This window comes from Citrus sinensis, chromosome 9 (genome assembly GCF_022201045.2).
Source record: "Citrus sinensis cultivar Valencia sweet orange chromosome 9, DVS_A1.0, whole genome shotgun sequence".
Lineage (NCBI taxonomy): Eukaryota > Viridiplantae > Streptophyta > Magnoliopsida > Sapindales > Rutaceae > Citrus > Citrus sinensis.
Window position 1 is genome coordinate 3716229 of NC_068564.1, and position 26642 is coordinate 3742870.

The window sequence follows — 26642 nt, forward strand, 5'->3', positions numbered from 1 at the left end:
AAGCGACGGAGGCCGGAAATTTTGACTGACAGCGGCAGCAAACCAGGGCATGTTGCAGCAGCGCGCGCTGCGCTGCACGCAACAAAGCAGCGCGCGCGGCCAGCATTGGCCAGCGGCGCTCGCTGCGCTGCACGCAACAAAGCAGTGTGCGCGGCCAGCATTGGCCAGCGGTGCGCGCTGCGCTGGAAGCAACGCTGCTGAGGCCAGCAGCAAGTTGCGCGCGGGTTTGGTCGACTTCCGGTGACGCGGCGATGGTGGCTCCTCATCGGAGATGTGACGGAGACCGGCCGGCGTATCTGAATAGCGGCGGTTAACCGGGAACAACAGCTGGGCTTTTGTGGAGATGGTGGCTGAGGAAGAAGGAGAAGGAAAAATATGATTTTAGGGTTTCATGGTTTTTATCATAGAGGTCCCTATGGTTTCATAAGTTTTCCTTCGGGCAAAAATGTTTCAATTTTTTGCGTTTAAATTCAAAAACAGTTTTGGGCTTAAAGAATCCTAGTTTAAGGCCCAATTGAAATTTGAGCTTAATGGATTAAAATGCATAGATAAAATTGAACACATTAAATTTATTTTTGGTCCAAAAGTTTTATTTTAATAAAATTTTTAATTAATTATTTATTTCCTTCCAAAAATTAAAATTGGACCAATTATAAATTTAAAAACCCAATTTCCCCTAGTCCATTAACAAAGACAAGCCTATGGAAGATGGACATTGACAAGAAGCCCAATGAAGATTAGGCTTAGGGTTAATGTATTTTTCATTATTAGGAAAGCCATGAATTAAGTTTATTTAATTGTTTTTCTATATGTTATGTTTTGGATGATAACATGCCATGATAACATGTCATATAGAATAGGTAGTGCCACTCTATGTATAATGATACATGTCATTCATTAATTATGAATTTCATTATATTGTTTGATATTTGCATATGCTTAATAATATTTGATATCATCTAGATAATATTATAGGAAGCATGCAATTAACAATATGTATGTTTTAAAAAGGAAAAACCAATTTTAAAATATTGAGTGGGAGAGGGAAAATTCAAGATAATTTTCCCACGGGCTCCATTGTTAGTTCAATAATAAAATTATATATATACCTCGACTTCATGATACGGTGATGCTCCCTTCGGAGGGTATATATATTAGATATTTTATTTGATGAACTTCTTCAAAGATAAAATTGAAATATTTTTCAATCGATTGTTCACCCCAACGGTGACTATTGATATGAAAAATACGTAGATTGAAACAATGGTTATACACTCAACTGAAGTTTGTTATTAACCTTCCCAACGAAGCTTTGTTAACAAATTTAGGCCCAAAGGGATAACGATAATTATTTATCATGTCTCTACATGAAAGTAAATAATCTAATGGATAATTGGGTCTAGTAAGTGTAGACATGACTTCCCCAACGGATAGCTTGTTAAAGCGGTACTAGATTATCGTTACAATAAATTAAAATGCATTTATGGTTTTTTGCATTTTTGTCATTTATTGTGAATATTGTTTCAAAGTATTTATGCATGTTTATTTTATTTTATTTTGTCAGAAAATGTCTTTTATCAACCCATTTTTACTTATCCTTGTTAAAAATGAACTCACTAGCGAAAATTATTTAGATTGGAAACGCAATCTATTTAATATTCTCACTGCTAAGGGAAGAAAATATGTGTTGACCCAGCCTTGCCCTCCTGAACCATCGTTATACGATTATAGAAATCAAAGGGAGCCTTATGAGAAATGGTGCGAAGCTAACATAATGGCTAAGCGCTATATATTGGCTTCGATTTCTGTGGAACTGCATAAGAAACATCGGAGCATGGAAACAGCCACTGAAATAATGGCTAGTCTTCATCAGATGTTTGGACAAAATACCCATTTTGCCAGAGAAGCAGCATTGAAACGTATTACGGATACTAAGATGGAAGAGGGCACAAAAGTTCGTGATCATGTCCTCAAAATGATGGACTATTTGAATGAGGTAGAGATTCATGGTGTTCAAATCAATGATAAATCAAAGATTAACATGGTGATTGAATCTTTACCTGATACATTCAAAGAGTTTAAGGTCAGCTATATCTTAAACAATAAAGATATGACCTTAATTGAATTAATGCACGAACTACATGCTATAGAAGAGTTTTATCATAGCAGAAAACTTCCTGAAAAAGGATTCTCTTCAAGGCTTAAGTCGAAAGACAAGAATGAGCAAGCAAGAGTTGGGATCGACAAACTGTCCACTAAAAGAAGTGGCAAGCCAAAAGGCAAGTGTTACAAATTTGGACAGAAGGGTCACTGGAAGAAAGATTGTCCTAAGATTATTAAAATTAGGTATAGTAAATCTTTAAGCTTCCTAATTAATTCAGATTTCTATTGATTCATACAATAATGAATTCTGAGATAACTAATCTTATTTATAATTCATTTATTTGGTTTTCAGGAAACGAAGAGATTAAGTGAAGAAAGCTTCAAACAACAGTTGAGGACATGCTAGTTTATATCAATTGAAAGACTAGATCAATTTTACAAGACTTTAGTTTTGATATTTGTCTTTATTTTTCCAAATATTAGAGGAATATTAATTTCGGTGACTTGTTTTAATAAACAGGAGTACACTGTTATTTTTTTATCCTCTGTTTATTATTTATTTTGGTTATTTATAAAGACAATTTATATCATATAAGTCTATTGATCTATTCAAAGTAAGATATAATGATAAAGAGTATATGCATTTATCTAAGAAAAGAAATGTTTCTTCAAACCAAAATTACCTCTGATATTTATGCTTAAGTCATATAAACTATAATAAGATTTTAAGAAAATGATTAATGATAGACTTGTTGGCCTATTAAGATTGATCATTGTAACTCTATAAATCTTATTTAGAAAAGTAATATGACAATGATGCTCTGTTTGAGCTAAAAGCATAACATTGTATTTGATGATTTAGCGCATACAAATGTATACGGGCTAATTAGTTTACATGTTATAAGAGGTTATGTGTATTCTATCAATCTTGTTAATGAATATTCATTTTAATTTATGTTTGTCTAAATGCGTCATGATTCCATTGCTTTTGAAATTCAAAAGAGTACGTGGATAAGACAGAAGCAATTAGACAGGAACATAAAAGAACTTCGATATGATCGAAACAAAGAATATCTCTATGGAGAATTCAAGCACTATTTGGTTGTCAATGAACACTATGATACAATAGTGTAATTAAATGGAGAAACAAGATTCTTTTGGATAAGACAATATATCTACTAAGTGGTTTATCATTTACCTTTTTTGATTCCAGATACTAGTATTTGAAACTATAAAGTTTTGTTGAACTTAGTTTCATCTATCTCGGTGTCTACTACTCCAAGAAATTATGAAAAAGTCACAAACATGGTTTGAGACACATTTGTATTTGGAGTGTACTAGTATGTCTACTAGAATCAGAGATAGAGAAGATGGATTCGTGTTCAGAAGCTTGCATGTTTTAGGTATCTTAAAGGAATAAGGGAAAGTCCGAATTATAGTCCTCAAGATAGGAATGTATTTATAGAAATATTCTTTACTTTCTTTGAGGAAGACTATATAATGACTTATAACCTAAGAGTAAGGTAAAACTAGAGAAATAAAAGAGATCGGGTTGATGCTCAGCTTTCAACACCTGTTATAGAACAGGAAGAACAGCAACAACCAGCTGATCAGCACAGGATTATCCTTGAACAACCATCACTTTTAGAACCTCGTCGTAGTGGGAGGGTAACTAGGTTACCTGCGAGATACATGCTTTTGGGAGAAACCTATACGGCTATCTCAGATGAACATGTACAAGATCCCACTAGTTACAACGAAGCTCTAATAGATAAAGATGTTGAATTTTGAAAAAGGCCATGAATCAAGAAATGGAATTTATGTATTCCAATAAAGTCTGGGAACTTGTAGAGGCACCAAATGGGGTAAAATCTATAGGGTGCAAGTGGATCTACAAGAGAAAAAGAGGAGTAGACGGAAGGGTGGAAACATTTAAAGCAAGATTAGTAGCCGAAAGGTTTACTCAAAAAGAAGGTATCAATTATGAGGAAACCTTTTCTCTGGTTGCTATGCTTAAATCCATCAGGATTCTGCTCTCCATTGCTGCAGTTCTAGATTATGAAATTTAGCAAATGGATGTCAAGACTACCTTTCGTAATAGGCATCTTGAAGAAAACATCTACATGTAGTAACCAGATGGATTTATACAAAAAAGACCAAGAACACATGGTATGTAAGTTGCAAAGATCCATTTATGGATTGAAGCAAGCATCCCGGTCATGGAACATCAGATTTGATCAAGCGATTAAATCGCTTGGATTCATTCAGAACATTGATGAACCATGAGTATACAAGAAAATTCAGGGAAAATTTGTAGCCTTCCTAGTTCTTTGTGTGGACAATATTCTCCTGATTGGAAACGATATATGAGTATTGACTACAATAAAGATTTGGTTAGCAAAACAATTTGATATGAAAGACCTGGGAGAGATAAGTTATATTCTTGGTATCAAGTTACTACGAGACCGGAAGAATAAAACTTCAGCCTTGTCTCAAGCGGTCTATATCGATAAGATGTTGGCTAGATTTAGCATGGAAAATTCCAAGACTGGTTTATTACCATTCAGACATGGAATTACATTCTCTAAGGATCAATCACCTAAAACATCTGAAGAGATAGAGAGAATGAGACGAGTTCCCTATGCAGAAGTTGTGGGAAGTCTCATGTATGCCATGCTTTGCACTAGGCCAGACATCTGTTTTGCGGTAAGGATGGTTAGCAGATATCAATTTAATCCTGGACCTCAAATACTGGACTGCAGTCAAGCATATAATGAAGTATCTGAAAAGAACTAAAAATTATATGCTTGTGTATTCCGGTGATGATCTCATTCCAGTGGGTTATACTGATTCTGACTTTATGTCAGATAAGGATTCCAGAAAATCAACTTCCGGCTATGTGTTTACATTAGGAAGTGGAGCTATTAGTTGGATGAGTGTGAAACAATCTTGTATCACAGACTCAACAACTAAAGCTGAATATGTGGCTACATCTGAAGCTGCAAAAGAAGCTATATGGCTCCGCAAGTTCCTACGAAATCTTGAGGTGGTACCTGTTGTAACTGCACCCCATAAACTATTTTATGATAATGGTGGTGCGGAAACTCAATCTAAGGAACCAAGGAACCACAAGAAACAAAACATACTGACGGGAAGTATCATCTTATAAGGGAATAGTGTAGAAAGGTTATATGACAGTACCCCAAATGACATTAGATGCTAAATGGCAGATCTTATTACAATGGCCATTAGTGGGAAACCTTTATAACCTGCACTTAGAGCCCTAGAGCATGTACAATATGCTAGATATGCTTTGAGAGCTAGTTGGAGATTGTTGGGAAAATATGCTCTTTAAAAGCATATGTGTTTATTTAATTGTAATAAACAATTTTTCTGATTAATAAAATAAATGAAGTATTTTATTCAAATATCTTAATTGCATTAATATTTGTATTAAAGTCCATTTAATCATATTATATGTATTTATGTGATCACCATGTAGATTCACAGAAGACATAAATACAAGTTATCTTATGATTAAATAAATTTAGTTCGCAGTTGATAAATAAAGTTGGGCACTTTATTTAGGTATAGACTGTAATAAATTCATTGAATGATTTGTCTTAATCATGTATGAATTTATTGATGTAGTGCGACTACATTGAACAGGATCACATATGAGATTTAATTAACTTTGTAATAACTGTCAGACTTATTAAATCTCATAGGCATTGATTTTACTGTAATCTTAATCTTGAGTTAATTATGATTTCATGATTGTAATTGTTATTCCATTTGAGTTACCAATGGGCACGACACATACTTGTGGTCAAGATTACCCGGTATCTTGGTGGGAGCAATTATGAGTATTGGAGTTATGGATTAACAATATAGAATTTGTACAACACATCTCTTGATGGGTTTTCGGCACTTGATCATAGAATTCTCTGGCCAGAGTGTGTCAACATATTTAGTATGTTGAAAATGATCATTAGAGAAAACCAGTAAGTATCAAGGAATAAGATGTTATTAAATTGATTGGACAGTTGAGATATTAATTTAATTAACGATGTGGTACAAAGGATTGTGCAGTAAAGAAATCAATGTGGCTTGGGACGAATTATTATTCGAGCATACAATTATGGAAGTCAGTTCCAATCTTTTAGTGGAGTAGATTTAGAATTAAATAATTGGGCTAGTTTAATTACATGCCTAATTATTGTAGCCACTATTGTATGTTCCCAAATGATCCCCGAGTTAGCTCATTTAATTGACTGCACCACTACTGGACTAATAAGTAAGATAACTAGTTATTTGGGTTAAAAGTCTAAATATATCATTTAGTGGGAGGCTCCATTTAATTAGCTTTTGTATAAGGGGCCTTATGTTATTTTACAAGGTGGGTCCCCTATTGAAAAAGAAAATAACGTGAGTTTTATTTAGGGCATTATTTGGAGCCTAGGGTTTTCACTAAAGGGAGATATATAAAGCTTATTTTCTCAAAAGAAAAGGGAGAAGCCACTTTATACAGATCGGAGAATAAGATTTTTCTCTCTATTGTTGAGAGAAAAATTTTCTCGTGCTAGTTGCTTTGGTAGTGATAAAGGCGCCCACACGTCAAGTGCAGATCGAACTTGAGTCATAACCTGGAAGATCGTTGGTGACAGTTCGTGATTTAACAAGCGTGGTGGTGACGGATCGTGATCTAGGAGCCTAAATCACTTCAGCGGAAAAAGCCAACTCAGATTTTCAAGGTACGATTTCTGGATTACGTATTCCTATATATTATATGAGAGCAGTCCTTAAAAGGTTTTATAAAATTTTAAAAACCTGATTTTTCCCCAACATATGTATCTCCATGCATGGGTTTTGGCTGACATTTGTCACAAGAAAAATGCCACATAACCTCTCCAATTGACTATAAGTTGCTTATATAAAGGCCAAGACTTCTTATTTTTAGGGAAGAGAGAAAAAATGGTAAAGAAATGCTGTCATTCTCTCTTTAGATTCTCTCTCTATAATCAAATTTGAAAGGTTGACTTGAGCGTCGGAGGGTTATTGCCAGCAACCTCGGCACCCTTTGATAATTGTTTCTTTTTGCAAAACAATTAACCACAAGGAGACATGTGATTTGAGACACTTACCTCAAGGAAAAAAATAAGCCACAAAACTCGATTTAGAAGAAAGTCCAAAACACAAATAAATCACTGTACATTGAGCAAAAATTTGCATCAACAAATGAGAATAATCTCTTTTCTTTAGTATAAAATTGATCAACCAATCATAAACAATGTAATTAAAGCGGCTCTAATCTTAGAGATGGGGGGCTTTGCTTGAACTGTAACTTAGCAAATAAACAGTATTTGGGGGTGTGCCGGGGGGGGGGGGTGGTTGGGGAACCTCATGATTTCTGCTAGGTCGTTTAATTTAATAAACCTTCTTCTGGTTGATTTTCCCATCACCTTGTTTCAAGTTTCGAGTTTCATCGTCCTTAGACCTTCTCAGCTTTAAAGATGAATCCAGCTTGTAGTTATGGTTCAATTTATATAAAGGGATGCAAATACTGTCACATTAGTCCCAAATACTAGCTTTGAAGTTTAATTCGACTGATAAAATTAATGAATAAGGACATCATTAGTTTCAGCAAATTATGTTGTTTCCTTACACTTTAAATATGCTATAATTGCGATACATGAAGAACAGGAATTCAAATGTAGATATCTTCTAAGGATGAGGATATGCTTTGAAGTAAGACAATACTCCAACAAAAGGTGCATTTATGTATGTGGTAGGTTCTGATTGTGACCAATTAATCCTAGTATCATTGTACTGATCATTGATATCAGGTCCTCCAACAATTGCTCCTGTAAGCAAGTTAAAATTGGGATATTTGCTTTTGAAAAAAATGCTGCCCTCTAGACATTTTACATGCTTTGGATGTGTATCAATGGAAGGTAAGGAAGAGCCACGATGATGTATTCTTCTGGGAAACTTTCTGCCATATCCCACCATGTATGACATACTCAAAGGATTGCTTCCTAGTAAATAATCAGCCTGCAGTCAATTTAACACCAATTTCATGTAATGAATATAGAGTCATTCTCCAGTGCTGACTTTTGGCGTGTTACTTGAATTTCAAGTAATCAACAATAGATTATAGAGTCATTTTCTAATGCAGACGCCTATACGTCTTGAATTTAACATAGATTTTAGGCTAGATGAGAAATGTAGGAGCATACCTGGGTTTTTGCTACTTGTATGAGCCTGGATGGAGTGACAGCTATATTGCCACACTCAAGGCTTCTATGGAACCTTGTCAAATAGCGTGAATAAACAAGGAGAAGAAAGGACATAGCTGTAACATGTTGCGAGTTACTTCCTCCAGGTTTGAACAGTAAACCACCTGATAAATTATATATATTACTCATTAACTTTCAATTTTTTTAAAAAAAATTATCTAAAATGTCTACGCGTCTAACTCAGTTTGAGCTACAGAATGTTACCTGAAGAGTATGTGACAAGCTTGGTTGGTGATTCGGGCAATACAGAACAAATAAATTTGTCAGCGTGCCGAACAAAAGGATCGGATTTAGATGTATTCATCACCAACTGTGAAGACATCATATAATAAAAATATTAGATTTTGGATTAATGTGTTCTAATTGATTATAAAGGGGAGAAAAAAATGTTGTATGTTTACTCTGGAAATGAGCACGTTGATGCCAGCATGCTTGGCATCCCATCCGAATTCTGCAAAGCTACCACCTACGAATAGGGCTTCTTTGGATTGTCTCATGGTCGAATTTTCCAGGTAGTGAATGTTATCAACAACATATTTCATATAACTTTGTCTGTTGGTGGCTTTGAATAACCAGGCTGCTGCCCATATTAATTCATCCTGGAAAGCAGAATCCATAAAATTCTGTACTTGTGAATTAAGTTTTGGGCAATAATGTTGCAAATGAATAAATTTTAATTCTCTAGCTACTCTTTAGTCGATACCATATAGCCATCAAAATCGCAATAATAAGGGCAGACCCCACTCCCGACGCTGGTGTTATAAGAGCCCTGATACTGATCCGCAAATTGAAAAACCTATTCCAGGATTAAAAAAATAATAATAATAACGATAATGATTACTCGTCAATTGAAAACATATGTTAGATGACTGGTTTGGTGCTCAAGTACCTGAGATGCTCTCTGGAGAAGAATTTTAGAGTATTGTGAATTAACGGACTTGAAAACAATGGAAGAAGCTGCTAATGCAGCTGCAATTTCAGCAGAAACCTCCGAACCGGGATTTGTTGTATTAACAACATAGGAGGTTCGAGGAGTGTCCATGTCTTCAGGTCTCTCCCAGCAATTGTGGTCAGCATTGGGCTCACCAACTTGAGCAATAACTTTTCCTGGAACGCTGGTGGCTTTCAGGAAATAGTCTGTTCCCCACTTCAGAGCTTCTTGTGCATTTTTCTGCTCTGGGCCCATATGACTGCCGAATTCTAATATGCTCCAAGCCAGCATCGTTGTTGTAAAAGCCATTGGAAAACTGAATTTTATGTTGTCGCCAGCATCATAATAACCGCCCACCAAGTCTACCTGAAATTGTTCACCAAAATATTGTAAACGTGTTTTATTATCAGAGAATTGAATGTTCATCTAAACAGCGAGAGGCTTACACCAACATCAGTGCCGTCACGAAGAGCAGAATCCTTCCTCCAAGTCATCCTTTGAGTAGATGGTAGCTTCCCTGACCTCTGGCCTTCAAAGAACAAAACACACTTCGACAATGCGTCGCCATAATCGTGTGAAGCCACTCCCACTACCAAAATCATCCCCACCAATCCTAACAACATTTGGATGCTTCTATATTTTCCATTCATTTTTTATCTTTCAAGTTCTAACTCCTGTCAGCCCACCACCATTCACAAATGAAACTTAATTAAGCTTCTAAGTTCTAAGCAATGATGTGAAGTCTATGCAAGAAATTTATCACCTGTACCATTTCAGAATAGGTAGGAACATAAAGCTCTTGCATAAAATTTCAATGGCAAATATTATACTATAAAAAGAGGCACCGATTAATTGTTTTTAATCATGAGTAAATTCCTATATATGCAAGGTCCACACTGTAAGAGTCATAATTATTTGGCTTGATTATATTAAGCGGCATTATGGTGGCAAATAGTGCCTGATTTAATTCTCTATAATTGGTACTTTCTTCTTTCCTTGGGAATTCAACATTGCAATGCTCATAAAACACAATAGAAAGGCTTAAAATTCTCTCCCTACGACTAGGGCAAACATATAGGTTGTCTTTGCACGGGGTAAAGAAAGGGCAAAAAATGATGTTCTTGTAGAAAATAAAGACAACTGTAAAATGGATATCAAGATAAATAGAAAGAAAATAGAAGGCAAGTCAAAGAAGATAATCAAGAATTGATGGAAGAAAAATCAAGAGATTCAAGATTTCCAACTAAATTCATCCTTCTTTTCCATTTTTTCTTTTATTTATTTCCATGATTTCTCTCCAGTTGGTTTAATATTCCCATATACATCCTGCTAACTTTATGTTGTATAATACTATCCAAATCAGGAGAGAATCAAACTTATGGTAACCCCAATTTTCTTCTCTTTTTTGGTCTAAGTATCCCAACTAGCTACTTCAATCAATAAAGTTTCTTCTGTTTGAATTGACGCTGACCTTGGTCCAAGTTCCATTATCTTTTACCATTTTATAGAATGCAGCAATTGCCAAGAAAAAGCTAAAAGATTCGTAAAATCGACACGTTTACTGAAGTTTCAGCTAGAAGATTCTGATTTCTGCTAGCTGCTAAGGATACTTAGATAAATAAAAGTTTCTAAGGATTGGGATTTCCTTTGAAGTAAGCCAAAACTCCTACAAACGTTGCATTTATATTTGGCTCGGATTGTGAACAATTAAGCCGATTTTCTTGTAGTTACCATTGATATCAGGTCCTCCAACAATTGCTCCTGTAAGCACATTCAAATTAGGATCCTGTCTTTTGAAGAATTTGTCGCCATCGTGACACTTTATACGCTTTGGATATTTAGCAATGGAAGGTAGTGTAGAGCCTCGATGATGTATACTTTGTGGGAACTTTTTGCCGTATCCCACCATGTATGACATTCTCAATGGATTGCTTCCTAGTAAATAATCAACCTGCATCCATTTTAACACTTTATTTTCAGGTAACCAATAGCTGATTAAATCAGTAGACAATACTCTTGCTGTTAAGAATCTTTTATAAGATATGTGTTAAGAATCTTTTATAAGATATGAATTCAACTGCATCTGATGCGTAAGCAATCAATTTTAGGGTGTGTTTGTAATTGCTGTTTTCTGTTTAGCTATGAAAGTACAGTAGCTATAAGGTATTTGATAAACACCAACATTTATAGGACAAAGAATATTTACTTCTCACCCTGTCGTTCATCGTTAGACAGAATGAGGTGTTTGATGAAATGAACTAGTTGTTCGACGTATTGTCTCAGTGAACAATTCTTCACCAGGCCTCATCAGCGATATCATTTACATGATCAGTTGGTGACTAAGAAAATGTTGCTGACATGTTAGGTGAGTCATCAATTCTTTAAGAATATTTTAGATCCATTGCAGGTAAGCTAAAGGTTGAAGCGAAGAGAAACGCAATTGTCCTTTGTAAAGGACAATGCGCAGCAGCTGTTAGATCAAAAGAGTTTATCTGAGAAGAAGATCATTACCCCATTTATAAGTGGTTGCCGCCAATTCCATATTTCATGGACGCAGGTTAGAAGCCAAAACAGCTGAGCTCAATGCCAAACATTGTCTTACTAGGTTACTGTCTTAATTTTTATCACTTTTGACAAAGAAAGTCTCCCGCAATATGTGCTGTTATTAGAACATAACAGCTGCACAGCCCACGACTGGAAATTAATAGTTGGGATCAAGAAGGCATACCTGTGTTTTCGCCACTTGTACAAGCCTAGATGGAGTGACAGCAATGTTGTCACACTGAAAACTTCTATTGAACCTTGTCAACTACTAAGAATAAACAAGAAGAATAAAGGGCAAAGCTGTAAAATGTTGCGAGTTGCAGCTTCCAGGTTTGAACATTAGACCACCTGATATGTGGATACTCTTTTTTCTTTTTTTTTTTTGGCAAAATGCATATATCTTTTCAAATCAACTAGCTATTATTTTGTTTCTTAGGCAAGTTTGAGTTACAGAAAATACTACCACGAGAGTATGTGCCCATTTGGTAGGTGATTCATGCAATACAGAACAGATAAATTGATCGGCATGGCGTACAAACGGATAAGATTTGGAGGCGTTCATAACCCATTGTGAAGACAGGAAGGGAAAAAAAAAAAAAAGATGGTGCAATGATGTGTTGTATAAAATTGAGAACATGCAATGATGAGTTATAATTAGAAAACAGAGATGTCAATAATAGGATTATCCGGAAACAAGTATGCTTATGCCAGCATGCTTCCACTCCCATCCGAATTCTTAAAACATATCGCTGATAATCTCAGCTTTGTCAACAACATATTTCCAATATCTCTGTGTGTTGGTGGCTTTGAATAACCAGGCAGCAGCCCATATCAATTCATCCTGGAACACAAAATCTATAACATTTTTAACCTGTAAATTTAATTTTTGGATACTTTTGCCGAGCAGACTGCCCAATATTTTGTAGTCTGTACCATGTAGCCACTAAAATCGAAATAGAAAGGGCAGACCCACCTCCAAAGCTTGGATTATAAGAGCCGTGATACTGATCTGCAAATTGAAAGACCTACTCCAGGAAAAAAAAAAAAAAAGAATACTAAAGATCTTATAAATTCAAAACTTATTTTAATGAAAAAGAAACAATCTCAAGTACCTAAGATGCTCTCCGGAGAAGAAGATTGGAGTACTAAGAATCAGCAGACTTGAAGACGAATGAAGCTGCGAATGCTGCTGAGATCTCAGCTGAAACTTCTGAACCGGGTTTTGTTGTATTAGCGACATACGAGGTCCGGAGACTGTCCATGTCTTCAGGCCTCTCCCAACAGTTGTGATCACTTTTGGGGTTACCAACTGAAGCAACAACTTTTCCAGGGATACTCGTGGCCTTCAGGAAATAGCATGTACCCCATTAATGCATGTTCGTGTTCTGAGCTCATAAGATGACCAAATTCTAACATCTCCATGCCAGCACTGTTGTTGAGAAAGCCATCGGAAACTGAATTTTACGTTGTCAGCAGCGTCGTAATAATCTCCAGCTAGATCTAGCTGAAACATTTGTTACGTAATTAATGAGTATTGAATAAATAATAAAAATGTAATAAACAATTCATCAAATTATACCTTTAGTATCTATATAATTGAACATAATCCTCCCACTGAAATTATTCAACTAACTAGAAAGTTGAGTGAAGACCAATTTTACAATTCAATTTTTTGCTCGAAAGCACCCACAATTAACCACTTCCTAGTATGAGATTATACTTATTTTCTTAAGTTTTTTATTTATTACATGATGTGATTATTTACTTGTTTGTAAGTTATTTTCAATAGTGAAATTTTTTGACATCACTATTAAAAAAAGAAAAGAGATTAGTACTTAAAAGGTTTTGGTCTTAGGCCTGAAATTTGCTGGAGTCATCCCTGTCCTCAAAAACGAAAGAAGTTTAAAGAAAGATAGATAAATTCATAGATAGATGGATAGACTTACACCAACATCAGAGCCATCCCGAAGAACACAATCCTTCCTCCAAATCATTCTTTGAGTAGAAGGCAATTTCGCAGACCTCTGGCCTTCAAAGAGCAAAATACGGTTTGGCCAAAGCATGCCCATAATCATGTGAAGCTGTCACTCTTACCACTACCATCATCCCCACCAACCCTAACAATATTTTCCACTTATCATTTTTTTGTACCCTCCACCCACTACCTTAAGTGTTCTACTAGAGTTAAGAATGATGAATTTGTTTGTTTACTAAGAAAATGGAAGGAAAAATCAGAGAAGCAAGAAAGAGAAAATCTTGTATTTTATTCATGAGTAAATTTGATTAGTTACACACGTTCATATACTATGATATGGAATCTTCTTCATTCTGTTAACACACGCTGGATTAGCTAAGCTAGTAACGAAAACTAACTTGCCAGATAGGCAGCCACGTCAGCATGGATGTTTAACTAACAACATTAATCAGCATGTGATTAATGTTTAATCAATTTAATTATCTTAACAACTAGAAACTTAATCTTCAGTCATGTGAAGTCTATGCTGTGCAAATTTTCATACATTAACTACCATTTCAAAAAGGAGCTTGGAAATTTGTAGATTCTACTTGAAATCTAAAACGTAATATTATACTATAAAAATAGGAAGCCATTAAATTTTATTAATTATGGGTAATGCCTACGTTAGGTAACCATAAAAGTCAATTATTGTTTGCCTACATTAAAAGGTAATATAGTAATGCTAGCTAGTTGGCTCAAAATTTACCCAAAAATGATAAAAAGTAATAGCTGTTTGCCTCCGTTAAAGAAATTCTCCATCTAATGTTGGTGCAAATGAAATTATTTGATCCCTTGACCTCTTGCACCAACCAATAGATCTAGATCAACCAACTCAGTTATTCTTTTTGGGATGCATTTCAATAATTTAGTTATAAAAAAATTAAAAAATTAATTAACATGTCAATCAATAGCCATAACTAGCACTGCAATTCTTTCAAAACACAACTCTCCAGGACTCCATTCAGAAGAGAATTGGGCAAGTATTATACAAATTCTAACTAGTGGGATACACTTTGAAGTAAGTCAAGACTCCAAAAAAAAGTTGCATTTATGCAGGTGGTTTGCTCGATCGATAGTTTCCAATTACCGATCATCCTTGAACTTATCATTGATATCAGGTCCCCAACAATTGCCCCAGTCAACACGTTCAAATTAGGATATTTCGTTTTGAAGAATTCATTGCCATCATGTCATTTTAAGCGCTTTGGATATTTATCAATGGAAGGCAAAGTAGAGCCTCGATGATGTATTCTATGAGGGAACTCTTGGCCATATCCCACCATGTAAGACATTCCCATTGGATTCTTCCTAGTAAATAATCTGTTGAAATTAAACAACACCAGCCCAATATCAAGATCCAAGGGTGTTAGAAATAATTTGAAGTTCAAGCCCAAGCATGAGAAGGTTCTAAATTACGTGGTTATAAACTACATTATAATAATGGAGTGCAAATGAGTGAAGCAATAAGCTATATACTTTTTTAATGTGAGTGGAAATAATGGAGTACAAACAATAAGTTATATAGTTTTTTAATGTGAGTAATGGAATGTAAACGTGTAAGGCAATGTTGCGCATGGTTGTAATTTTTTCTTTGTTTTTTTAATGTGTGGACTGCAATGTATTTGCCAAACTATAAATACCCCTTTGCTTGTTTGTATAATCATCCGAGAAGAAATAAAAAACAAATAAGACATTTAGCCATTGGGTCTTGGTTTGTTTTAAGAGTGTTTCGTGAGTTCTTTTAGAGTGTGTTTTTAATTTCTTTGGATTTTTTTGTTTTACTCTTTTTATTCAACATAATCATTAATTGGAGAACACTTTTTAGTAGATTAAGGACGACTCAATTTAACCCCACAAAAATTGAACTGGTATCAAGAATCACACTAACTCAAAAGAAACCCATTGAGTCACTGACAGATCAATATCAGAGAAACGAAGAACAATGAAACCGTCATGGTTCGGTCAATGTCACCTACATCCATGGGTGCAAAAGCTGCAGCCATTGTTCTTTCACTAATCTTTCATGGTAATGCAAGATTTTTAGTAGATCAAAATAAGACGCAAGCAAATTGATGCTCTGTTCATAAAGATTTTGGCCCTTTTATATAGCTCTGTTCATCAACCTTGAACTATTTCTCAGAGGTTTAAAAACTTTAGTCCTTACTATTAAAAACATGAAAAGACTACTTTGCCCTTGGGCTCTCTTATTTTGAATTACTACTACAAAACGATAGGAAATTTTACTTTCATTATTACCTCTTCTGATATGTACAGGTCTCTCGCTGATTTTTTTAATATTATTATTCTAATTACAATAGACTTCATTGAACTTCAAATTGAACTTTTTCATATGCGTGAGAGATTTTAAATCCTCAATCTCTTACTTCATTGCAAGAAATCAAACCAACTGATTTACCTGTCTTTGTTAAGACAAAATTAAAATGTCTTTTTAATATTGTTGTTTAAAATATAAGTGAGGATGATCCATTAGCAATGACCCTTATCAAAACACAGCAATTTCAATTCACAACTCTGGAGTATCGCCTGCCCCTGATCTAAAGCCAGTGGTTCGAAATTTTAAGACCTACTTATATCGATGGCTTTTTTAGCCCGCTTGGCTGGTCAAATTGGTCACCGGGCAACAATTTTGCACTTGACACTTTGTTTTATGGGGAGTATAAGAATTACGAGCCTGGTTCTTCCACTAGAAAAAGGGTCAAGTGGAGAGGCTTTTGTGTTATAACTAGCGGTTCATTGTTGATAACCTTATAGCTGGCCGCACATGGCTAGCGGCTACTAACGTGGCATTCATTTTATGCATGTAAATTGATCATTACTTATATATATAAGCATGCCTCTTTATTTTTTTTTAAATATAGACACACTGTTAAGCCATTCACGTGGTTAATAGGCTTAAAAACTAACTTTATTAAACAACACAACTTAAAAGTGTCTGTATGAAAAAAAAAAATTAATGTATGTATGTATGTATGTGATTGTATGGCATATGAATACTGCGGTGATATATTATCCAATGTATTTATCTGTTAATAGCGACTTATTTTGTGCGATTTAAAATTTAATTCAAACGTTTTATACTAGAATATGTATAATCATGTTATGATTTATATACCTAGAAAAAGAACTGAAGAATAAAATGTGGATACATTCTTTTTCTTTTGAGTGTGCTACTAACTTGCTTTTATAGGATGGGAATTTTCGGTGACAAGTCAAGTGAATTCAAACAAAGTTAATTGACTAATTGTTGAAGGAATTTGCCCAGTTGAATTGTTTCTTGAAAGATTCATGGAGAGTGATTAATCCAGCATGTAATTTACATTGGAATTTTTCCAAAAAAAATTTGCTTGAGAGATCAACATTCTTTAGAAGCTCCAATGTTTATGTACTCTTAGGTAATTTACTCCTTAATTATCCATACAAAAAGGGTTTTATCTTGACATTTTCTTAAAAAAAATCAATTGGATTCATATTTTCAACAAGAGTGTATATGCAATAATTGTATTTGGAATCTCCGAATGAAAAATGCATGACAAAGCAAGTCCAAGCATTAGCCAAGGCCCTTGTGAGCCCATGCTCATGCTTATGGTGCCTCATGGCTCATGCTTATGGTGCCTCATCGAATTAATCAAATTCTTTGGTGTAAGGACTGATTTCGGCAGTTGGGATTTTAAAATGATCACAGTTTTTATCTCTTTGTTCAAAACTTGCTAGTCCGTCACGCTACCAACAACCTACCACCAATCTCGTGTATATATATAGATTCATGCCCTCACATTTTCATAACCACAACAGGTACTAATTCAATTCTTTGAGCTTCCATTAATGGCAATGAAGCTAAGCTTATTCGTGTTATTCATATCCTTAATTTCACTCTTTGCTCTTGCTCTCTTTCAAGCGTTGCCTCCTATGGCGTCGATTATTGGTGCCGCCTGTGTTGCGGAATGTGATGCCACGGGCAATGAACCCTCCTCGGGTCAAACGTAAGTTTTTACACAAATTGTGCATGAGTATTCTTTCCGTGGTCGTCCTAAGAACGTTTTCTATTTGCTTAGTATTGGCACAAGATCCAGTGTTACCATGACTCAAGAATTATGGATTAAAATTCCTGTATTTTGATTTGGGTCTGCTCTGCCTTGAGCAGTGGCCACGTTCTTCTGCTTATCTATCGGCCTTCTTGCATACATCATATAATTTTGTCAAACAACGGTGTCATTTCCAAAAACGAACTCAACTGCCATAGATGTAGGTTTTTTTTGTAGAATTGTATTTGTGAATGGGCGCTGAGAGTATCTTAGTAACCTTCAAAGATGCACTGATAGAATACAGAGAAATTAGAGCCTGATCGGAGGGCGACTGGTTATTTGGGTCGGTTATGTTGCGGAATGTGGTGCCATGGGCACCGCCAAAATTAAACATCATTACTTAGAACAGATAAAATTTGTAAAATGGATAAATTATGAGCTTGCTTATATACCAACAGTCGCAGAGTTGAAAGTTGTGAAGCCATCGCCAACACTTCTGCTACCAGTAATAATCGTGGATGTCAATCCGTCACTGGCCAGCATAATGTTTTTCATTTTTTTACCAATCTCAAAATTCTCCTTGTAAACTCCTCTCTCAACATGCATCACAAATCTTGATGTCACGCTGAAGAGAACGAGCAATGGGAGATTTGTGATACATATTAAGAAAGAAGTTAATAAGGGGAATCTTGAGATTAGTAATAAAATGAAAAACATTATGACGGTTGGTGATGGATTGAAATAGACTATTATTACTGGCAGCAGAAGTGTTGATGGCGGCTTTACAATTTTCAACTGTGCAATTGTTGGTGCTCATAATTTATCTATTTTATAAATTGTATCTATTCTAGGTAATGATGTTTAATGTTCTTTTGTTGGATTCAGCTTTGACAAGAGAAGCGTTCATTGCTTGTGGCATCACATTCCGCAACACAGCCACAAAACCAGTAAGCAGTCGCCCTCCAATCAGGCTTCGATTTCTCGATATTCTACAGTGCGGCTTTGAAGGTTAGCAAGATACTCTCAACATCCATTCACAAAGACAGTTCTGCAAAGAATGCGCTATCTATGGCACAGTTGAGTTCATTTTCAGAAATGCCGCCTTGTTCTGCAGAACTTTATGATTTGTGCGAGACGGCCAATGGATCAGCAAAAGAATGTGATCACAGCTCAAGGCAGAACAACTAATCTAATACAAGAATTTTAATCTATAATTCTCGACTCATGAAAGCACCAAATCTTGTGCCAATGTTAAGCAAATTCAAAATATTCTAAGGACGACCATGAAAAGAATACTCATGTATAGTTTACGTGCAAACTTACCTTGATTCTTTTGTTGATCCTGCTAGTTAGCTCGAATAGAGTGACAATTTTGCTCTCAACACTCTATTTTACCTAGCGTTTTAGAACATTGGCCTGGTTGTATCAACTAGTCGGAGACTGAAGTGGCGCGGCTACCAGGTTATTACCAGCGGAACCAAAGCATTAAAGTTCACAGTTGAAAACTTCATTGCCGGAAACTCATGGTTGTCGGCGACTGGTTTGTCGTTTAGGACTGGCCTTTGATCATGTTCAACATTGATGTCCCCAAAAAAACTTCTAGATTGTGATGAACTTTACTAATACATATAGTGATTCCAATAAAATAGAAAAATAAAATGGGTCTAATCATAATATTTACAAAAAAAAAAGAGTATCCTACATTTTAATTCAAGATATTATGTTGTACTAGTAATATTCCTATAATATAAATGATGGTGGATCAAATGCTGAATTCACTAGTTGTTGAATATAAATAGGAGGAAGATAATACAATTGTAAAAGCTACAATTTTAAGCCATATGCAAGATGAACTTATTCCTTTATTTGAAGATTATAAGATTGCAAAAGAAATGATGAAAGCCTTGCAAGCTAAATATAGTGCTAAATATCAAACTCATGTACAATTGTTGCTTGAAAAATTTATTGGAATATACACGAAAGAGGGAAATGATGCGGTTAACCATGTCAATAATATGACACTGCTAGCTAAGGAATTATCATTTTTAAGTAATATAATTATTGATAAAATGCAAGTTTCCATGGTTCTTAATAGCTTACCACCATCATGGGATTTGGTTGTTACATCATTGTTCAAATCAAGTTTTGACTATGGACAATTTAGCATCAATTTTAGTGCTGAAACAAGAAAGAAAGAATCACGGAAAACACTCAAATTGGACGATGATGGAGGATTCTCCGAAGCCTTCTAATCAGTTCAAGAACCAAGAAAAAGGAAAGAAGAAAAATAAGAATAAGTGGCCAAATCCTTAAGATGAAAAAGATTAAGAAAAATGAATGTTTCAAACGTAGCCAACTACAACAAAAACATGTATTAGCGAGGGACACAATCCCTCGGTAAATATAAAAATTTCTCGGTAATACATATTACCGAGGGAAAATGTCCGTCGGAGTCCGTCGTGAAAACGCTTGTAGTTAATTCTATAATTCCCAGTCCTTCAGAAAAATGGATTATTACCAAGGGAAATATCCCTCGATAGAGAGCAAATACTTCCGTCGGAATTTTTATTCAAACGATGAATAAAATTATTGCCTAAGGACATATTTTCTCGGTAATGACATATTTCCAATGGAATATATCCGTCGGTAAAAATTTGTAACCCTTGGAAAAATGAGACTCCAACCATATTTTGAACCCTCGGAAATATTGGATAGTCCCTTGGAAATATATTATTTTTTTGCCATTACGTTAATCAATTTGTACATGAATTATACAATCAAAGTGTAACAAAATTAAAACAATTACTAAAAGAAATCTAATAAGTTCATTATCAAAATTATAATCCAGTACATGTAACAAAGATAAATGCAATTCATTCATTGTTCAACTTCATATACATAAAATGATTCTTCATCTTCATTTGGTCTTACACTTCAAGAAGTTGGATTAGACATTCTTACTTCTCAAATATTCCATCAAATATTCTGCTCATCACTTGCAATTTGTTCCTCATCTTCATAATTAACTATGGCCAATGAGCCGCGCCGGCAAGTGTCGGCCCACCAATTTGGTGGGCCGTGCTGTGCCTACATTTTTTTTAGTTGAGCCCGGCACGGCCCACGGCACGAGCCCTCTCGTGCCGTGCTCATTCCATGCCCAAAAAAAGCCCACCAACTTTTTTTTTTTTTAGCGTGCCTAAAAAAGCCCACGTGCCTAGCGTGTTTTATTCAAGCCCACGTGCCTAGCATGCTTTATTCAAGCCCACGTGCCTGACGTGCTTTTTTAAGCCCACCAACATAATAATAATATTCACAATCATAATCATATTAATTTTTATTAAGAGAGCAATTAACATTTTATTATTAGTTTATCACAATTTCACAACTATATATTTTATTTCACAATAATCAATCATAATTCATAACACAACAATATATAAATTTAATTCCATAGATCATAATAATAATTAATTAAAATTAAAAATACAATCCTCGAATAATCATTATAATAATTAATTTCTAAATGAACATCGGTCAAGATTCTCATAAGAGACATTAGACTCTTTGTTGTGTTTGAAAGATTGAGAAGATGCTAAACGCCGAGTGCAACAAGATTGGCAAAATGCTTTAATTAAACAAATTGAGAGTTTGAATGTTGATCAAGATGGAGTGGATCCAGATTATGCAGAGTACTGAACATTGAAGTCACTTCCAAAGACTAGAGATTTTTTTTTCTTGTAACTTTTTCTGTAACTTTTTGAAACAATTTTTATTAGTGAGAAGGTTGTAAATTTGCAAATGATAGATGGTTCAGTAAGTGCCAACCTAGTTGGGATGTACTGTTAACTATAGTGATGCAAATTACACCTAATTTTATTTGAATTACTAATATTATAATTGTACTTTAATTTCATTTAATGAAAATGTAATTTTTAATTTATCATAATTTTTCTTGTGTATAAAATGGAAAATATTTCATTCACAAATGAAATGTATCTCTATTAAATATTAACTAAGTTATGATTTAATATTAATCTGAAAAATATTTCATATGAAAAATATTTTATTATTAATTTTGTAAAAAAAATTATTTTTTTATTTATAATTTATAAATTTATGATATTTATAACCTTATTTATTAAAATCATGATATTTAATTATTTACTTATTCATTTAATAAATTATAAACACAAATAAATAATTAAATAAATATCATAAATAAAATTATGATATTTATAATTTTATTTATTAAAATCAAGATATTTACTTATTCATTTAATAAATTATAAACATAAAAGATTAGAATATTTATTTAAACTAAGATTTAATGATTTAAATTAATTTTTAAAAGTCTATGCTAAAAAATATATTAAAACATTTAATTTCAAGATATTGTACTTTAATTTCATAACATTTTATATTTACTTTTTGTTAAAAAACATTTACTTAAATATATTTTGGCCCACGTACTATTAATGGCTCACGGACCGTGTGCTAGCCCACTAATGAATCGTGCTTATTACGTGCTTTTTCGCGTGCCGTGCTTTAAGGCCCGCGTGCCTAAAATTCTAGGCCCGGCACGGCCCACATGTGTGCCATGCCGTGCCTCGTGCCTCATCGAAATGTGCTCGTGCCGTGCCGTACCCGTGCCGCCCGGCCCATTGGCCATCTTTATTCATAATCTACAATAAGATCCTGCATTATTGGAAAACCACGTTTTTTTTTTTTTTTTTGAAAGGGGAAAACCACGTTGATAGTATTTAGTTATCAACATAATTGAAAACTATATTAATAGTATGCTGGTACTCTTTTAGCGTATAACAATTATCAAGCAAGCATAGGGCATTTCACAATTTTCCTTAGCAACGGTAATAAACTATTCTAAATGTATATCAATCATGTTCGATTACTCCAAATTTTCTTAAGTCAAATCCTCTTCGATTACTCCAAATTTACTTAAGTCAAATCCTCTATACAAGCACTGTCAAACTAATTCATGAATGAATCTGGATTCTATTTTGATGCATGAGATCATAAAATAGTTAAATGAACTATGCAAAATATGATTTTTAACTACTAAATACACATGCTCAGAATATGTAACAATAATTGCCCAGCATACATACCTTTAATTTCTACAAACGAGCTCCTTGATACAAGTGTAAAGTCCTCAATCTGCCTTAAAAAAATCTACATGCTTACCCATCAATAAAATTTTTAAGTCATTTATCTGCGTCAAGTTTAAGGATATTTCAGGTACATACATCTTCATTTGGCTCAAATATGGAGCAAAATAAACAAACTAAAATTACCATATGCGGCTTTTAACATGTTCAAGAAATGTAGATGTCAAAACCCCATTTGGCTATATATTTTACATATATTAATTAGGCCAAACGGAGGAAGAAGTATGCAAAACTTATAGCCTGCAAAAACTTCCTTATATTTACGTTTGCTTAAAACGTAAAAGAACTAAATTTAAAAAAAATTGAAAAAGAAAAGAAAGAAATAAAACAATATAGATTGACATCTCACCCTTGCGTCAGTGAATAATATTAGGAAGTTGAGCATCTTCTTGAAATTCACTTTATCTCTGTAACAAGGGACAAGGCCATAATAATTTAATGTCATATACTTGAATTAAACATGAACTCAACCTGAACAGAAGTAACATTTGAAACTTCAATCACGAATTAATCCTTAGCAATTTACTTGGACATTTTACTTAGTTAATGCAAAGTTTCGCAATTTCAACAATAGGCCACTGTAATAATTGTTTCCCAGATTTATCTAGCTAAAGTTTACTGGGAATTGCCAGCAAAATTAGTCCAAAAACAGAGTTTTTAAATATAAACTTCAAAAGCTAGTCAACAGTTCTAACTAGTTTAAATAGTATTTAAAGCCAAATTACATGTACTTCAGTCATAAACCATTATAATGAATCAATAAGTAATCAAACTACCAGCTTATATTCAATAAACCACGTGCGCTCATTCAATTCATATGGCATTATCTCAACGAAATGGGCGCGAATGCAACATATATTTTCCTAGTGTAAGTATCAGTTTCGGGCGTTGGGTATCCTTGGAAATCCACATCCCCTCCTCTCAAGTAATTACGACGGGGACAAGGAGGGCATAGGGACATAAGTAGAATCGGGGATGGATATGAGAATGTCGATCCTCCCCTCCCCCAAATCGCCATCCCTAGTAACAATAGGATTTTACAACTTTAAAATATCCTATTATACACTAGAAGCTATCAAACTAATGATGGTCATAATCTGAATAGAAAAAATATCAAAACAAGATAAATCACAAAGGATGTTGAACCAGAATATCAGAGAAATCAAGAGCTTGATTTCTATGGGCCCATTATTTATAACCGAGATAAAGTTTTTTCCTCTCAATTAAGCCTAGAACTTCTGCACTCTTTCAAAATAAAAATTTACTTTTTATTATCCAAGCTACAAACAAACAAAATCTTCATATAAAATATAAAATTTGGCTGTTCAAAAACTAACCTGTCACCAAGAGGTGATGATCCAGCCGTATAAGGAACAGAGACGGCAGCTCTCTTGATGGCAGAAACAAAAGCAACAATAACGGGAGAAGAAGAAGAATTAGCTCTCGAATTCATGCAAGCAGGTTTGAAAAAAGGGGGGAAAGAAGTAAAATTAACAATACAAATAGTCCAAATCACAATTAGAATTCATCTAAATCAAAGCTATACATGCATTACGAAAGTATTAAAAAATTAATTGTTACAATAAAAGGCATGGGATTTTATTACATAGCGTTAGGTGCAGCTTGATGTCATCTAGGACTTCAAATCAAACGCACTACCTTTAATTCGGCAATCCCAACTTCTGGCAGTTCTTCAAATCGCTCAGGCACGACATGATTTGCAACAAAACCATCGGAACTCCGCCACCGTCGATCTACGAAATTGATGGTATATTTTCATCATTCTCATCGGAGCAAATTAAGGGATTTTGATGGAGGTCAGGAATTTCATTTCTATAATTCACTTTCTTTACCTCAATTTGGAGACGATTTCCTTAAAAAATTGCAAAATGTTTATTCATGGATGTGGGGGAAAAACTCACAAAGTGGTGAGCTAAAGCATGATATGGGTGTCATCGCTCGATATTAAAACCAAAAAAAAAAAAAATCCTATTTCCTAGGGCTCAATGATGCCGTCGCTCCAAATTTTGGCGCTATAATACCCGCCAAAAAAAAATCACTTTACCGAGAGATTTTTGATATTTTTTTCCGAGGGAAATATTACCGTTGGTAATAATATGGAGGGAATTGCGTGGGATATACCTCGTTTCCCTGGTAATACTTAAAATATACCTCAGTTAATTAAAATTTGTAATTTTACACATACATATTTAAAAAAATAAGGGAAAGTATAAAAATAGCCTCAAAAAATGCTAACAAAAAATTAATACTCGACTCATTCAATTTACTTACTCGACTTATTTAATTGTCTTCACTTCTTACTCGATTGAATGCTCAACTTACCAGACTTCATACCCGACTTCATACTCGACTAGATACTCGACTTAGATGCTGGAGAAGCTATTCGGAGTTTAGAGACAAATAACTATTTTGGTCCAACCTTGGTAAGTTATACTCTTCGTCCTGTGGAAGGATCTAGGACTCTAGCAAAGCCTGCCGATTCAGTTTCTCAACCTGGCGAGGCACCTCCCCTTGACTTCATAAGGCAGAATCTTGAGATGATGACATCAATGCTAAAGAACTTTGGGGATAAACTTTCTCTAGAGATGAAAGCCAAATTGGAGAGTGAAATTAAAGGCCTTCTCAAAAGGGTCAGCTCCATGCCCAATTCTTCCTCTTCCTAGTAAGAGTTTTAAGATGTAGGTTCTCTAGTTAGGTTGTTTATTGATGTAGTGGCCCTTTCAGTAGAGACTAGATATCATTACAGTTCCCGGTTCTGAGGTTTGTATCACTTCTTACTCGACTGAGTGCTCAACGTACCAGACTTCATACCCGACTTCATACTCGACTAGATACTCGACTTATTCAATTGCTTTCACTTCTTACTCGACTGAATGCTCAACGTACCAGACTTCATACCCGACTTCGTACTCGACTTATTCAATTGTTTTCACTTCTTACTTGACTAAATGCTCAACTTACCAGACTTCATACCCGACTTCGTACTCAACTAGATACTCGACTTATTTCATTGTCTTCACTTCTTACTCGACTGAATGCTCAACTTACCCGACTACTTACCCGACTTCGTACCCTACTTCGTACTCGACTTATTCAATTGCCTTCATTTCTTACTCGACTGAATGCTCAACTTACCACACTTCACTTCTTTAAAAATATTAATACTCGACTTAATACTCGGCCTCTTGAAAAATTACATAAATTTAACTTGACTTTTACTTAATACTCGACTCATTTAATATGCTTACTCGACTTCCTACTAGACCATATACTCAACTTACTTATCTTCAATTCTTACTCGACTAAATTCTCGACCTACCCGACTTCATACTAGACTTCTTCTTGCACTGAGAGGAAGAAAGGTGTGGATTCTTGATTTTTTTAAGGTTATTTTTTACTTTTCCTATTTTCCTGAGGTATATGTATGTAATAGAGTATAAATTTGATATTTAAGGATAAATTAGGGATATTTAAATAAAAAAACCCAATAATATGTGC

At 34.6% G+C, this 26642-nt stretch overlaps 1 protein-coding gene, 1 long non-coding RNA gene and 1 pseudogene across 3 annotated transcripts; all 3 read right to left on the reverse strand.

Annotated features, from left to right (window-relative positions):
• Positions 1 to 7827: 7827 nt before the first annotated feature.
• LOC102609617 (endoglucanase 8-like) lies at positions 7828 to 9962 on the reverse strand. Its single transcript, XM_006490151.2, has 7 exons — positions 9780 to 9962; positions 9292 to 9699; positions 9106 to 9198; positions 8804 to 9001; positions 8607 to 8712; positions 8343 to 8506; positions 7828 to 8157 (listed from the first exon to the last, which is right to left on the reverse strand). Exons 1-7 carry the CDS (start codon positions 9954 to 9956, stop codon positions 7828 to 7830), a joined length of 1476 nt encoding a protein of 491 aa, XP_006490214.2. The 5' UTR covers positions 9957 to 9962.
• Positions 9963 to 10961: 999 nt separating this feature from the next.
• Positions 10962 to 15897, reverse strand: LOC102624732 (endoglucanase 8-like; annotated as a pseudogene).
• Positions 15898 to 22255: 6358 nt separating this feature from the next.
• On the reverse strand, positions 22256 to 25104 carry LOC127899980 (uncharacterized). Of its 2 annotated transcripts, none has more exons than XR_008051854.1 (5): positions 24783 to 25104; positions 24461 to 24513; positions 23473 to 23530; positions 23064 to 23167; positions 22256 to 22632 (listed from the first exon to the last, which is right to left on the reverse strand). It is a non-coding gene; the product is annotated as an uncharacterized LOC127899980 (long non-coding RNA). The 2 variants fall into 2 exon arrangements; XR_008051855.1 differs by having other exon boundaries at positions 23064 to 23127; positions 24783 to 25100.
• Between the last annotated feature and the right edge of the window lie 1538 nt (positions 25105 to 26642).

Coding starts and splice junctions, on each gene's coding strand:
- LOC102609617 (XM_006490151.2), bottom strand. CDS start 9,956: ATGTTGTTAGGATTGGTGGGGATGATTTTGGTAGTGGGAGTGGCTTCA. Junction 9,700..9,779: donor GTGACGGCACTGATGTTGGT/GTAAGCCTCTCG, acceptor GAACAATTTCAG/GTAGACTTGGTGGGCGGTTA. Junction 8,713..8,803: donor TCAACGTGCTCATTTCCAGA/GTAAACATACAA, acceptor ATGTCTTCACAG/TTGGTGATGAATACATCTAA.